General features: G+C 41.9%; 1 protein-coding gene across 1 annotated transcript; it reads right to left on the reverse strand.

Annotated features, from left to right (window-relative positions):
• Positions 1-201: 201 nt before the first annotated feature.
• cbx6b (chromobox homolog 6b) lies at positions 202-12,587 on the reverse strand. The gene is made up of 5 exons (XM_012873135.3): positions 11,515-12,587; positions 6,912-7,182; positions 6,326-6,567; positions 4,492-4,671; positions 202-4,044 (listed from the first exon to the last, which is right to left on the reverse strand). The coding sequence occupies exons 1-5, from the start codon at positions 12,235-12,237 to the stop codon at positions 3,814-3,816; spliced, it is 1,647 nt and encodes a 548-aa protein (XP_012728589.2). The 5' UTR covers positions 12,238-12,587; the 3' UTR covers positions 202-3,813.
• Between the last annotated feature and the right edge of the window lie 372 nt (positions 12,588-12,959).

Consider the following 12,959-nt stretch of genomic DNA (forward strand, 5'->3'; position numbering starts at 1 on the left):
GCTACAAACAAGTGGGTTGGGATTAGCGGGAACGTTAAGGAGCTTTTCAGGCACCTTAGCTGCAGTGCACTGCGGTGTTGGGGAAGGGACATCCCTGTGCTGCTCCGTTCTTCATATAGCAGAGAATACATTACTAAGGCCAGCAATCTGAATTTCTATAATTTAAGGCGTTAGATGATACCAAATGATCATGATCAATGATTTTCTCCAAAAAATTTGAACTTTAATAAAGATTTAAGGTTTGAACACGGCACATGTTCGGAGTGATACAACACCGTACAAGACATGGACATAGCAGTATTTGTGCAATCAACAGTACAAACATAGATCATAAAGCATAACAGAAACAGAATTATATCCAATAGCTTTCAGTTTCATATATCACAAACACATAAACATTACAATCAAAAAGCCCTAAGAAGTCCTGGCATGAGCTGAACAGACACCAAGCATGACACCCAAACATCAAAGACATTAGACGAACCGAGGCACAACAAGATAGTTTTGACTTGCTCTCGTGTTAGTTCTGTGGCACCGTGCAGAAGCTTCAAGTAATGTGCAGGAATACTTAAAACTTTGATCAGACTGCTTTAATCTTAAAATGTCATCAGGGACCTCATAGATGCTTAATTAAGTAAAAAAAAAAAAACATCTTCAGGATATTAAGGACGACGATGGTGCACGGGTAGAAAACACCATGACAGTTACTGTCCACTGTGAATAGTTTTCTGCAACTAAAATAATCTGCTTTTTTAAGAAACATTGAAATAAACAATTTGTTTATACCGGTAGATCTTGAATAATTAAGAGTCAGATTTACAAAAAGAAAAACAAAAAGGTTAAGCAACAAATTTACCACCCAGCAGCATTCATGCATGGAATGTTTTTTTGTTGTTGTTTTTTTTTTTTTTTTACGATGAAAGGGTTGCAGCTTTCTTAATTTTTTTTCACACCATATGGTTGAACAGATGCATGTAGAACATTAAAAACATTTTTAAATTAGTTTTTAGCCTTTTGAACATTTTATCAAGTAATATATACATCTCTGATGCATTTAACACCACTTATTAGTTCTCAAATGTAATATTGGGGACACATGTTTGTCAAGTCAAAAATAAGGGCATCAGGTCAACAGATAAAAGAGACCCTTTGACCTTAATAAACAAAAGAAAAACACAGTCAGCTTGCAGGAATGTAAAATGCAACAACCTAATTTGCAAAACCTTGCAGGGGCAAGACATTATAAGTACTAGATTACATCATGCAGTAGAGAAAAACAATGTAACATCACTCATATCTGATCCGTGTTTTCCCTCCTCATCCCCCTGCTTTCCTTTCTCTTTCATCATCTACTCCTGGCTGCCATCCACTGCTTAATATTCCCAACACTTTCCCCAACGTTTTTCATCGCCTTACCTTGACTCCGAAACTCTAAAGCTGTCACAGCCCTTAAATAATTCCTCTCCAAGCCTGCTGCACAAATGGAGGGATTCCAGCTGCCCCAAATCGACTTCACATTTTGCACACAGAGCTCTCAGCTCTCTGAGAATGACTCAGTCTCGGAACTGATTGAATTTAGCAAGAAATAAAAAGTCAGGAGAGGAAGCACACAATGGTGTTTTGTGCGCAGACATTTACGACAAGAATATGACGTTCATTGTATCACTATTTTTCTGCAGTTCAAAGACAAGGTGGAACATTTTGTAAAAATGGGACATGAAAACGTGATGTTAAGATATTAACCTTGGCAATGTGCTTGAAGAGGCTTATTTCTGCTAAACATGGACTGACACCACCCTGAAAACACTTCTGAAACGCTGACAATCGGTTGTAAAACAGATCGAATGCTTAGGCAGATTTCAAAGGCAGTGTGATTATCCTCTTATGACTCAAATGAGAAAATACACTGTTAACTCGTAGTCTATTCTGTGCCACCGTGTGATTTGGTAAGCTAGGTATTTGTGTTCACATTAAAAGAAAAAAAAGATTCATACATTCAATGCTGTTAGAAAGTAATACCTCAGCTGCTCAGTTAGCTGAGAGAGGATGAGCTCATAGCCTGCCTGCTAACATTTCACAAGTTCTGATTCGTCAACTGTGTCCGAACTGTTCACCCTGTAGGCCATATCTTGTTCACAACAGAGATCTAGAAAGTGGACAGGTGGTACGCGATAATTCTCCTAAAATAAATAAGATAGGGTAGATCTGAGTAGGCCTACAAGCCTGGATCTTAGGGGATAGACAACATGATGTTGTTGTTTTTTTGTTTTTTTTTTTACAACCGACATCATCTGCCTTAAAAAAGCTACAAAGTTTTAAAGCCCAAATCATACATGACAATTGACTTCTTTTTGATTCTCATTCCATAAACATGTACACCAGCATGGTCTATGGTTGGAACAACATCGATCAGGCATAACATTATCACTACCCGTGAATGAATCCCCTTTTTTGCTGCTGAAACAACTCTTGCCTATCTTGTTTGAGATCCTGAAACCATTCCTGAACCCTTTGGTGCACCATGTTGCTAAAGGAGGCCATCAAGAAATACTGTTTCTGGGAAAGTGTGTTCCTGGTCTGCAACAAGATAGATGATGATTTGATATATCTTAAAGCTGGGCACACCCCGCATGAGCTGCACCTTTGCAGATGTCCCAGTTGTCTAGTCACCACTATTTGTCCTCAGTCCAACTTCCTCAACTCCTCATTTTTTTCTTCAAAGATGATATGTTAGACATATCATCTTTGAAGACAAAATTTCCCTTGCTGCCTAATATATCCCAGCCACTAACAGGTGCTATGACAAAACAAAAAAAACATCCAGGGTTGTTCACATTACTTGTCAACAGTCATAATGCTATACATGATCGATGTATATCTTAATATACCAAAAATTCTGTATATTTCTCATTAATTAATAATACATTTCTCATACTAAACCACCTTAATTAGAGTTTTTGTTTGTGTACAAATGATTAAAAAATACAAACTGTGGCTCACTTTATAGTTTTTAGTTTTTGTTGTTAAATTTCTCTGACAAGCTTATTTCTTAGAGTTGGAAAAAAAAGGATTTTGAAAAAGTTTCCTTTCACATTGTCCTCATTATCTTTAAAATCCCACTAATTGGGCAGACAAATACAGAGAGTTATGGTACTCAGACCCTAAAAATCCTATTAGCTAGAAAATATTAGCGTTAGCATGCTAACATTAGCTTGCTTGCTTGGGTCTGACCATAATGCATTATAACTGCTTTATAGTCTTTTTCAAAAGGCTCATTAAAAATTGTCAAGATTCTATACAATTCCTTCTGTTGTGGATTAAATTACCGAAAACATTTCAAATTTCAAATGATCTATGTCACTATGTTGTTTCCTGAATAGAAAACAAGTAGATATTTAGACAAGAGCAATTGCTAGCATAATTGCTGTTCAGTCTTTAGCCAGCAGGTCAATGGCTTTTTGATAAAATTGTCGGGAGGTTAGAATATAAAAATTATAAAATCATGTGTGCTTAATCTGAAATTATGATCCTTCTTTACTTTAAACAACGCCATGCTTAAACGTTTCTTTGTGAAACCAATGCTCCAGCTGTATCTCTGTGTAAATATTGTCTTATGTTGGAGTGCACCTTTTTACCTCCATAAAAACACCAAAAAGGTTCAGATTATGAAGGTACTGCAAATTCTCTCTCTGCTTTTTGTCAATACAAAGCAATATCATTTTCCATGTGGACTCATTTCTTGTTTTTGTAACATTCTGAATCAGCGTTAACACTGGCTGGATTCAATCCTTCCGTAGATCCCGTCTCTATCAGTCACTGAGGGCTTTTGCTGTGTTTACTACAAGGCTCCCCCGGGTCTTTGGTTGCTCCACCGTAAACTTCAACCCCGTTTTCGTTCCAGGGGACCACAATGCCCTGGGTTACTCTGCTGCACCGAGCTAGGCTGGCAACCTGGGTAGATGACAGAACCCGGTCCCATAGGCCCACCTGAGAGAGCTCTCCGACCAAGGCCTGGGTTGAATCGAAACCTCCGCCCAGGGAATCCTGGAGAGGAATTAGACCACTGTTAGACAGCTGCATGTTAAAAAAAAAAAAAGAGAAACACTTTTACTTTCAAACACACATGACTCAGTTGTTGCAGTCTTGCTGCCTTGGGCAACCTCTTGGCTCTGTGGAAGTTTAGGCAGGATTTGATAGAAGGAGGGAATATCTTGCTCTAATGTGTGAACTGAAGGTACAAGGTCTAGGAAACCATCATTCAAACACCCCATGTTAGTCCCACCACCCTAACTTAAACCTCAAACGGACATGAACCAATGCTTTTTGATAATGTTCTTTTCTTTTAGCTTTCACAACTCAAAGAAATAACTAAGAGCCATGACTACACCAACACCTATTTTACAGAGCATTTCCTTAGCTACTTTAAATGAATAATAACTGAACCATTTATTTGTCTTGTCAGTCTTTTAAATACACATGTTTGTAACTCACCTGCTCTTGCCCCAGGACTAACTCCCCCCCAGGTCTGATGTGATGTCCAGGGGCCAGTCCGTGGCCCTCCCCCCTCAGCTTTCCTCCCTGGTAGGCCTGCCATGATCCACCTTTCTGGGTCCAGCTCACACAAATGTGTTGCCAGCTCCCCCGAGAGAGATTCAGAGGCAGCTTTGCCACCTACATATGGGAATGTGTTGTTAGGCCAATGCAGAGAGGCTGTTTTTTTTTTTTGTTTTTTTTGTGCTGCTTATTTAAAACTCAGACATGTCGTTATACGACTAAGGGTGACACATTTCATTTCAGTAGGACACAAATGAGATGCAGCAGTGTGAAAATCTATCCAGAATGGCCTTTCTCTGAGTTTTCCGGATCTAAATGAGTCATTTAGATCATTTGCGCCATGCTAAAGTAATTTTGCTGCCTCCAAGAGGGAAACATTTTCCCTGCAGGATTATATTACCGACCCAATGACTTCACTGCGTTCTAATAAAACTCCCAGCACTGCTGTGCATCACCCAACAATGCTTTCAAGGAGTAAATTTCATCTTTCATTAAAAGACATGAACAATATATCAGATGAACACTTCATTTGCCATGCTCTTAATACTTTAATGCTATTGCAGAGCGCAGGGCTTTCTTTGATATTCATTGGGGCATTTTAAATGAGGTCATGACAGTAACACATCTCTGATGTGCACTTCAAAACATAATAGAGAATGAAAATTACCTCTATACAGGTACTTTTGTAAGATGAGGAAGATAAGAACATTTGAAATGCTTTACGTCTTCTACAGACACAGACACATTTAGCTTATCAAAGTTAGCCAAATAAAGACAAAGAACTGATTCGGTTTAAATGATAAAAACAATATTTCATGCCTGATGTTGATTTAACTTTGACAAGAACAGATTGTTTATTGTTGTTCCTGCAAAGGTAAGATCATCTTTTGTGTTCCGGGTACTTTTGTGGCATAGTTGCTTTGTACATTACTTTCTCCATAGCCATCTGCCAGTTTGTTTTGTTTTGTTTTTGTACTGAAAATGTGTCATCTTGTTTTCGCACTTCAGATTTGTGCTACCTGCTTTGACAACGTGTGATTCCAAATCATTTTTTATAATCTACTCACATTCGAGAGTAGTGAAATTTGGTCTCACATATCCAATAAATAACATCAGAGGTCATTCAGAGTTATTTTATATTAATGAGGGATTGTGAATTCAAATGATTATCAGGACAGTGAACAGAAATTAGAGAAGGAATAAAGTGATACGTTATGTCAAAATAAGACTGTTTTTGCGCAGTGCACCCTGATATGTCTTAGCTATTAAAGCAGTGGAAACGCAGTCATCATATCACATGTGCATTTTGTTCATCAGTATAGCTTTATTGTGTTAGGTGCCAAAAATCCTAAGTATGAACGTGTGCACTGAAGGGGAGTAAGATCCTGCAAGACAGTGAAATCTCAGCAGGACACGTTCTAAAAGCAGCTTCCACCAACAATTAAAGTTGACTCTGACTATAGAGATGATAGTGATAGGCCAACTGATAACTGAGTAAGTCTTGAGGTTGAGTTTTAAGTGCCTGTCAGTTTTTTATATACGTTTTTGTTTAAGGACTGCATTTATTTCTTTCTATTTAAAAAAGAATTCAGTTATTATTTTAAATACATATTTCTCTGGTTCCAAGTTCTAGATGTAAGCTAAAAATATTTAAAAATAACGCAATTCAGCGCTGTAACCAAAATACCGTGATATTTTTGCTTAAGGTTATCTAATACCTGCGTCAATGCGGGTAAAGGGTAAACTTTTGGACCCTGTGTGCATGCCGTACCTTGTCGTTGATGAGCAGCTCGGTGGGAGTGTGTAGGCCTTGAAGGAGCGCCAACTCATTGGGCTGCTCGGGTACGGCGTAAGAAAGCGGGGTCCCGATTCCCGACCCAGCCGGACGCAGCCACAGGCAGGCGGTGAAGGCCCGCAGCTTTGGGATGGGGTGTCTCACGAGGGCGAACATGTAGTTTGTCCGAGTTGGGAAGGACAGCCTGAAGCCCTCTGGGAAAGAATGCCCCGCAGGACCTTTGGAGATTTGGAATAGAAAAAAAGAAAATAATTTGAAAACAGTAAAATAATGTCCTTAAGTCAAAGTTGTATGTGACAGAACATTTTCAGGTAATCATGAGCTTTTTATTTTACATAAATGATATTTACATAGTTTAGTAATCATAAAAAAGGGAAATCTGATGTGATTCTTTTATGTCTTAAAGCAGATTATTTCTCATCATTGGCAACTTCTGTCACAATGTACCTGATAAATCGGTCACTTAATTTTCATCATCTCCATGTTGCTATGCATTGATGAAATTACGTATATAAATGTGAACACATTTCGCTTCCTTCTTCCTTCCCCTTCTGCGGCTCACCTTCCTCCAGTCCTAAAATTCGGTGCTGTAGTTTGCTGATGCCGTGGTCAATTTCCTGTCTGTGTCTCTCTGCTTCCAGCCTCAGGGCTTTCCTCTCCTTCTCCAGAAGCTCCACCTTCCTCTCCAGCTCTTCTTCCAAGGTTTCCACCTCCCAGGGCTTGTCCGAACCGAAGCTGCGCCCCAGATCAGCGGACCTCTCTGGGCCGCTTTCCTCCGATGCTTCTGACGACTTGCTGTCTGTGCGGTTGTGAGAGAATGGGCCGATGTCTGTCTGCGGAGATAGAAAGTGGATCAGGATTTGGGCTTTACAGTTCGGGGCCATCTTTGGAACCACTAAAGGATTTATTCAACAGGATTTATTTTGTTGTAATACCATTGCATTCTGAATAGTTTGATGCATTGTTAATCAGGATTTTGTTATTGGGTGTTGCATGTCTGCATTTTTGGTCTCTACATGAAACCTAAAGGTAATAAAAGGGATGGATTTATCACAGTAGCAGATGCATCTAGAATATGTTTCAGGAAACAAGACAAGCTGCGGTTTTAGAACAGGACTCCTCACTATGTTTGATAAAACCTTGCAGTCTTTTTGTGCAGCTGCAGAAACTGCATCTAGCTTCATACTAAACACAGATTGAGGGTGGAGAGGTGGAGGGGGTCATATATGTGGCTTTCTGTAATCTTTAATGCTGCATCAACGAGCTTACTGCAGCTTAGCTATGCTGTGAAATGTTGCAGAGGTATGGTTTTGCAATGCAAGAATACAGATTCTATATGATCTAGTACCAAGTTTGATGGTTTTTGACAGAATCTCAAATTGTAGAGCCAAGATGATAGCAGTGCTCTTAAAGGGAAATTGGATATGCTTGTCATTAGAATGATTTCAGTGCAGAGTTGTGTTAGTGTCGTGCCTTAATACAGTATTTATTCCCTTCTAACGCCTCGCATTTAGCTAATTTAAAGCGACAACGCTCCAATGTATCTGTCTGGACTTTATGTTGATTGGATAACATAACATAATCATTGTGCTTTTCAATTTTTTATACAAATACAACTCTTAAACGCGTGCCATGTATTTTTATTCATCCTGAATAGTTACAAATGAAAACCAATTGTCACTGCTTTTAGGGGTATGTCTCTATCAGCTTTACTTATCTAGATAAATTTTTGCCCACTCTTCTTTGCACTCAAAAGCTTGTTTAAGTCTCACCGCAGATTTTCAAATGGATTTAGGAACGGCTCGTTCTAATACATGAATACGCTTTGATGTAAACCATTCCACTGTAGCTGGGGTTGTCTCTGTTTAAGGTCGTTGTCCTGCTGAAAACTGAACTTCCATCTCACTGAAAAGTCCTTTACAACCTCTAAAAGGTTTTCTTCCAGGATAAAGCTACACCTTTTTGGCAGGCACTTTCCCATTAACTCTGACATCATTGTCCCTGCAGAAAAAAGCAGTCCCACAGCATAATGCTGCCACCACCCTGTTTAAACATTGGGATGATGTGGTCAGGGTGATGTGGTCCTTTCCCACAAAGAATTTTGAATGTAGGCCAAAAATAAAATTTTTGGTCTTATCTGGTTTTGGCAACCAGATAAGAGTTTTGGAAAACTGCAACTGTGATTTTTTTTCTTCTTGATACATCAAGACTGGATTTAAGATGTGTACTACTATTAGTTCCCCGGGTAACAGATTCTAACACGAGTTGCGAATCTCTGCAGCTTCTCCCGGGTTTCCTAGGGTCTCTAGGCAGCCTCTCGGCTTAGGTGGATGCCAATGTCTTAGTAGGTTTGCAGTTATGCCGTGTTCTTTACATTTTGGGATGATAAACTGAACAGCAGGCACCCAGGGGGGCATAATGGTCGGATGTTCGATGTCCTTTGGAGGTTTGTGTCACTAGGAGGAGACCCCAGGCAAGACCCAGAATCTGCCTGGGAACGCTTTGAGAAGATGTCTGTGTTGCTCTGCTGGACCTGTGGCCCCCGCAGCCCGATCTCGCATAAGTGGAAGATGATAGAAGGAAGGAAGGAAGGAAGGAAGGAAGGAAGGAAGGAAGGGAAACTAAATCGATTTTAAGGTTTTTTACACATCTTTACCAGAGGGTGACCTAAAAATTGTCTGTACCTGTACAAGTAAAAATCCATTTTGATGCAATGCTTGACTTCCCTTTGTAAATTAAAAACAACACATAACATTTTTCCAATGTTGTGACCCCCCCAATAAACAGCTGCTTTTCTACTTTGAAACAGATGCAGGATGAGGAAATAAAAAAACGACAAAACATATATTTGCTGAATTTAAGCATTTTAGCGCTTAAACGAAAAGGGCTGAAAATGTACAAAGGCAGCATAGGGAGGTTTAATTGTGGTTCTGAGCTAATATCTAATTGTGGCGCCAAAAATCATTAGATTGCGGCACGAGTGCTTGAAGCTGGAAGGCGCTGTGAGTTGTCGGTGCATGATCAGCGAAATAATCACAGACAACCCCACGGAGAAAAACAAAAAAAGCTGGGCCTGTTTAATCTGAGCCAGCAGACAACCTCCATTCATGCTACTCAAGTAGGTCAAGCAGCTCCTCTGAACAACCCTGACGTAGACGCTGTAAGATATAGTGTTGATTAGAAAGGAAATGCAGCCAACTAGCCAGCAAATGCTGTGAAAGCCATTGACGTGGGTAACATGCTGCCTTGGGAAATGGCTGCGGAAGAAAGAGAATCCATATTTCCTGAAAAGTGTCAAACTTGGACATTACACGTCTGCGTGGGGTGGAATGGAGAAAGAAATAGACCGAAGAAAGGAAATGACCCACACAGGGACGTCCTACATACAACAGAACGAGGTGTATTACACCGCAGGGATGCACATCCACTCTGTTACTCCTGACAAATATAGACGTACCATGAATTTTGCATTGCATTTCTCTTGCCCAAAAAAAGGTTGCAATAAATCACCTTATTCTGGTCAAATTGGAGCGATTAATGTCGGCCTGCTGCATTCTCTGCTCCTTGTTTCTTACTCTCCCTCTAACTCCACGTCGGTCTTTAAATCTGACATTTTATTCTCATTTATTGGCATGACGACTATGGCGACCTTATCAAAGAAATCATTAAAATGAATGTGGACGTTGACATTTACAGGTACATGATTATAATTGATGCTTGCTGATTGGGCTTTGGGAGGAGCTCATAAATGCCTTCTGCTGCGTCGTCACCTGTTCTTATCCAGGGTTGGAGCTCTTTTATTATAAGCAAAGTAAGCTCAAATTTTTTCCAGTGACATTTTAGGATGTAATGTTAAATACTTGGGACTGATAGTTGGATGAAAACATGACAAAACCCAGAATTAAAGCGTCTCCTCTTGTCGACATCATCACGTCTACATGAAGGGATCTATTTGTCTCAATGTGGTTGAAAGGTAGTTTGGGCCGATCAAATGGAATAACTCGGCCTGACCTTCAAGTATTTTGTCTAGACTAATTTTAGACAGGATGTATGGGTTGAAAAAGTCTGTGACACTTTTTTCTGTACTAATCGTAGACAAGGATTGACCAAGAGCTTTAACAGGACCCGTAAAGCCAGCTTGGTTTATTTCCTAGTATTAATGAACTTCATGACGCAGGACAGGAATCCAGAGAGCCGCAGTCTGACAGCGGGTTGAGAATATGTCTCACACATCCTGATAAAACACAGAACCAAGCATGGATCTGTAAAGTGTTTTCAGCCGAGCTCATCTCACCACTTTCCTAATGGTTTCCTTCCATTCTGTTCCTTTTCAACCTGGGTTTAGGACAAAACAAGACATCCTGGACAAGCCCCTGAGAAATCTCCCATAAGTAACATTTCTTTAAGAAGACCCAACACAGAGGCTGCTGCATCTAAATAACGAGACAATGAATTAATAAAGGCAAAGACATAAAAGATGTCTACGTGAAGTCATCTTTTTGCTTCTAAATGTGACTGAAATGTCCGTGTGCTACAACAAGCTCCTTTCTACTCACTACAAATGAATGAATATATTAACCAAATGATGCATAACAGTAAATCAGAGCAAGAGCAAGATAGGACATGTTTATTTAAAGCTACCTCAGTCATGTTTATTTAAAGCTACCTCAGTCAAATAACCTTGGATTATAATGTTTTCATAGGTTTCCAATGACGCACAGAGAGGCAACTCTGGCCTGTTTTTTGAGAATGTTGTTGTTTTCTACTTTAATCAACATTATATTTTTAAGACAGGTGTTCATGTTATTCTAAAGCAACACTTTTGAATGCCAATCAACTAAAATCGGTGTGTGCAGGTAAGAGCTTTGTAAAACAGGCAATCAGAAGATCTGATTGGTGCATCTGTGATAAGAAAGGCTAAAATGCGCTAGGAGCCAACTCTTGAAGCAAACAGCTTTCAGTGTCTAAGATCTGGCCTGAATCAGTGCTCCCTACAGACTCTATTACAGACTCCCTCAGCTAGACTTCCTCAGAGCACCTTTTACCGATTTCTCTGACTCTGGTGGGACTGTATTACAGGCCTAATTGGGGTGAAATTGCAATGTCTAATTAGACCTGATCTGGCTGATTGCATTGGCGGCGTGGCGCGTTCCTCCTCTGCTTACCTCCAGCCTATCTATGCGGTCTTTCAGCTGAGTGATCGCCGCTTCGAGCTCGTCCACAGTTCCGACCGTCAGCAGATGGACCCCGTCGGGCGCAGAATCCGGGCTGTCCCGCACCATCATGCGCTCCAGGCGCGCCTCCCCCGCGGCTCCTCTTCCCCCTGTCAGCGCGGCGGCGTCCCCGCGTCTGTCCGGGCTGCTGCTGCCGCTGCTGCCTCCGAGCCCCTTCTCGCACTCGGACAGCTTTCCCGTCAGCTCCCTGATGGTCCTCTGGTCGGTCAGGATCTGGTCCTTCTGCTGCAGGACGGTCTGCCGGAGCTCCTCCGCGCTGGTCCGCAGGTAGCCCCAGTCCTCCCCGGCGTACAGCGACGGGTCGTCCGCCTGTTGCTGAAAGTTCCTGCTGCTGCAGCCTCCGGCGGGCACCGGGGTGCAGATGAGTCGGCTGACCGCGGGGTCGTGTCCCGTGAGCCCGCTGACCCCGTCCAGCCCGCCGAGGCCGACGTTGAAGGTGGGCGCTTCGGAGTCGGGCGTTTCAGACCCGTGGAGAGCTCCCAGAGAGCCGGGCCGGGCCAGGGAGCCCCCTGCGGCGGCGGGCGTCTGCGCCGCGGCGTCCGGGTACAGAGAGTGGTTATCGGCCGCGGGCTGCCGGCGAGCCGCGGCAGCCTTGGAGGATCCGGTGTGAACAGCCGCGATGATGCAGATAACCGCTCCGATGAAGGCCACCATCCCGGCGGCCAAGATGACAACGATGAACTTCAGGGTGGCGGCGGGGGCGGCCCGTTTTTAGAAAAATCCAACCTTTACGCTCTTCTATCCGAAGAAAAAAACGGGAGCTCCAGATGCGGCAAAGTCTTCAATAATTTATTAGAGTCCAAACATGGAAGGAAAACGATCTCCCCGCGTCTTTCTACGAAAACGAGCGAGCGGAGATCGAGTTTCGCATCATGATGGAGTTATCACGGAGACAGCAGTACTAAACGCGTCTTTCCCCGGGACGCCGTGCAACACCTCCCGTCCTGCAGCGCGCATGTCCTCCGGTTTGAGGCAGGATCCAGCCTATTAATACTGAGACTGAGTGAGGGGGCGAGGTGTGGAGGCAGGCGTGATGGGGGAAAAAAAACACAGCGAGACTGCTCTGACAGAACACATCCTCTTAGAAAAGGTGAAAATCACTTTCCCAAAGCCTGATTCCCAAGCGAATATCTGTCGAGAGGAAGTCGCATCTGGTGCAGGCAATCCGAGATCTTATAGTGGGGGAAAAAAATGAAAACTCCTTGAATCCTTTGATACTGTTCTAATTTCTTGACCTGTCTCAATCTAGGCTGTATTTTATCTCAGTTTTTCTCTATGCCAGAACCTTAGAAAAAACGTGCACATCTTTTCAAATTCCTCACATTTTGTCACATTACAGTCACAAACTCTGATGCTATTGGGATTTAGGATGTACT

Source organism: Fundulus heteroclitus, chromosome 16, assembly GCF_011125445.2.
Source record: "Fundulus heteroclitus isolate FHET01 chromosome 16, MU-UCD_Fhet_4.1, whole genome shotgun sequence".
NCBI classification, from domain to species: domain Eukaryota; kingdom Metazoa; phylum Chordata; class Actinopteri; order Cyprinodontiformes; family Fundulidae; genus Fundulus; species Fundulus heteroclitus.

Coding starts and splice junctions, on each gene's coding strand:
- cbx6b (XM_012873135.3), bottom strand. CDS start 12,237: ATGGTGGCCTTCATCGGAGCGGTTATCTGCATCATCGCGGCTGTTCAC. Junction 7,183..11,514: donor ACCGCATAGATAGGCTGGAG/GTAAGCAGAGGA, acceptor CTATCTCCGCAG/ACAGACATCGGCCCATTCTC. Junction 6,568..6,911: donor AATTTTAGGACTGGAGGAAG/GTGAGCCGCAGA, acceptor AAATCTCCAAAG/GTCCTGCGGGGCATTCTTTC.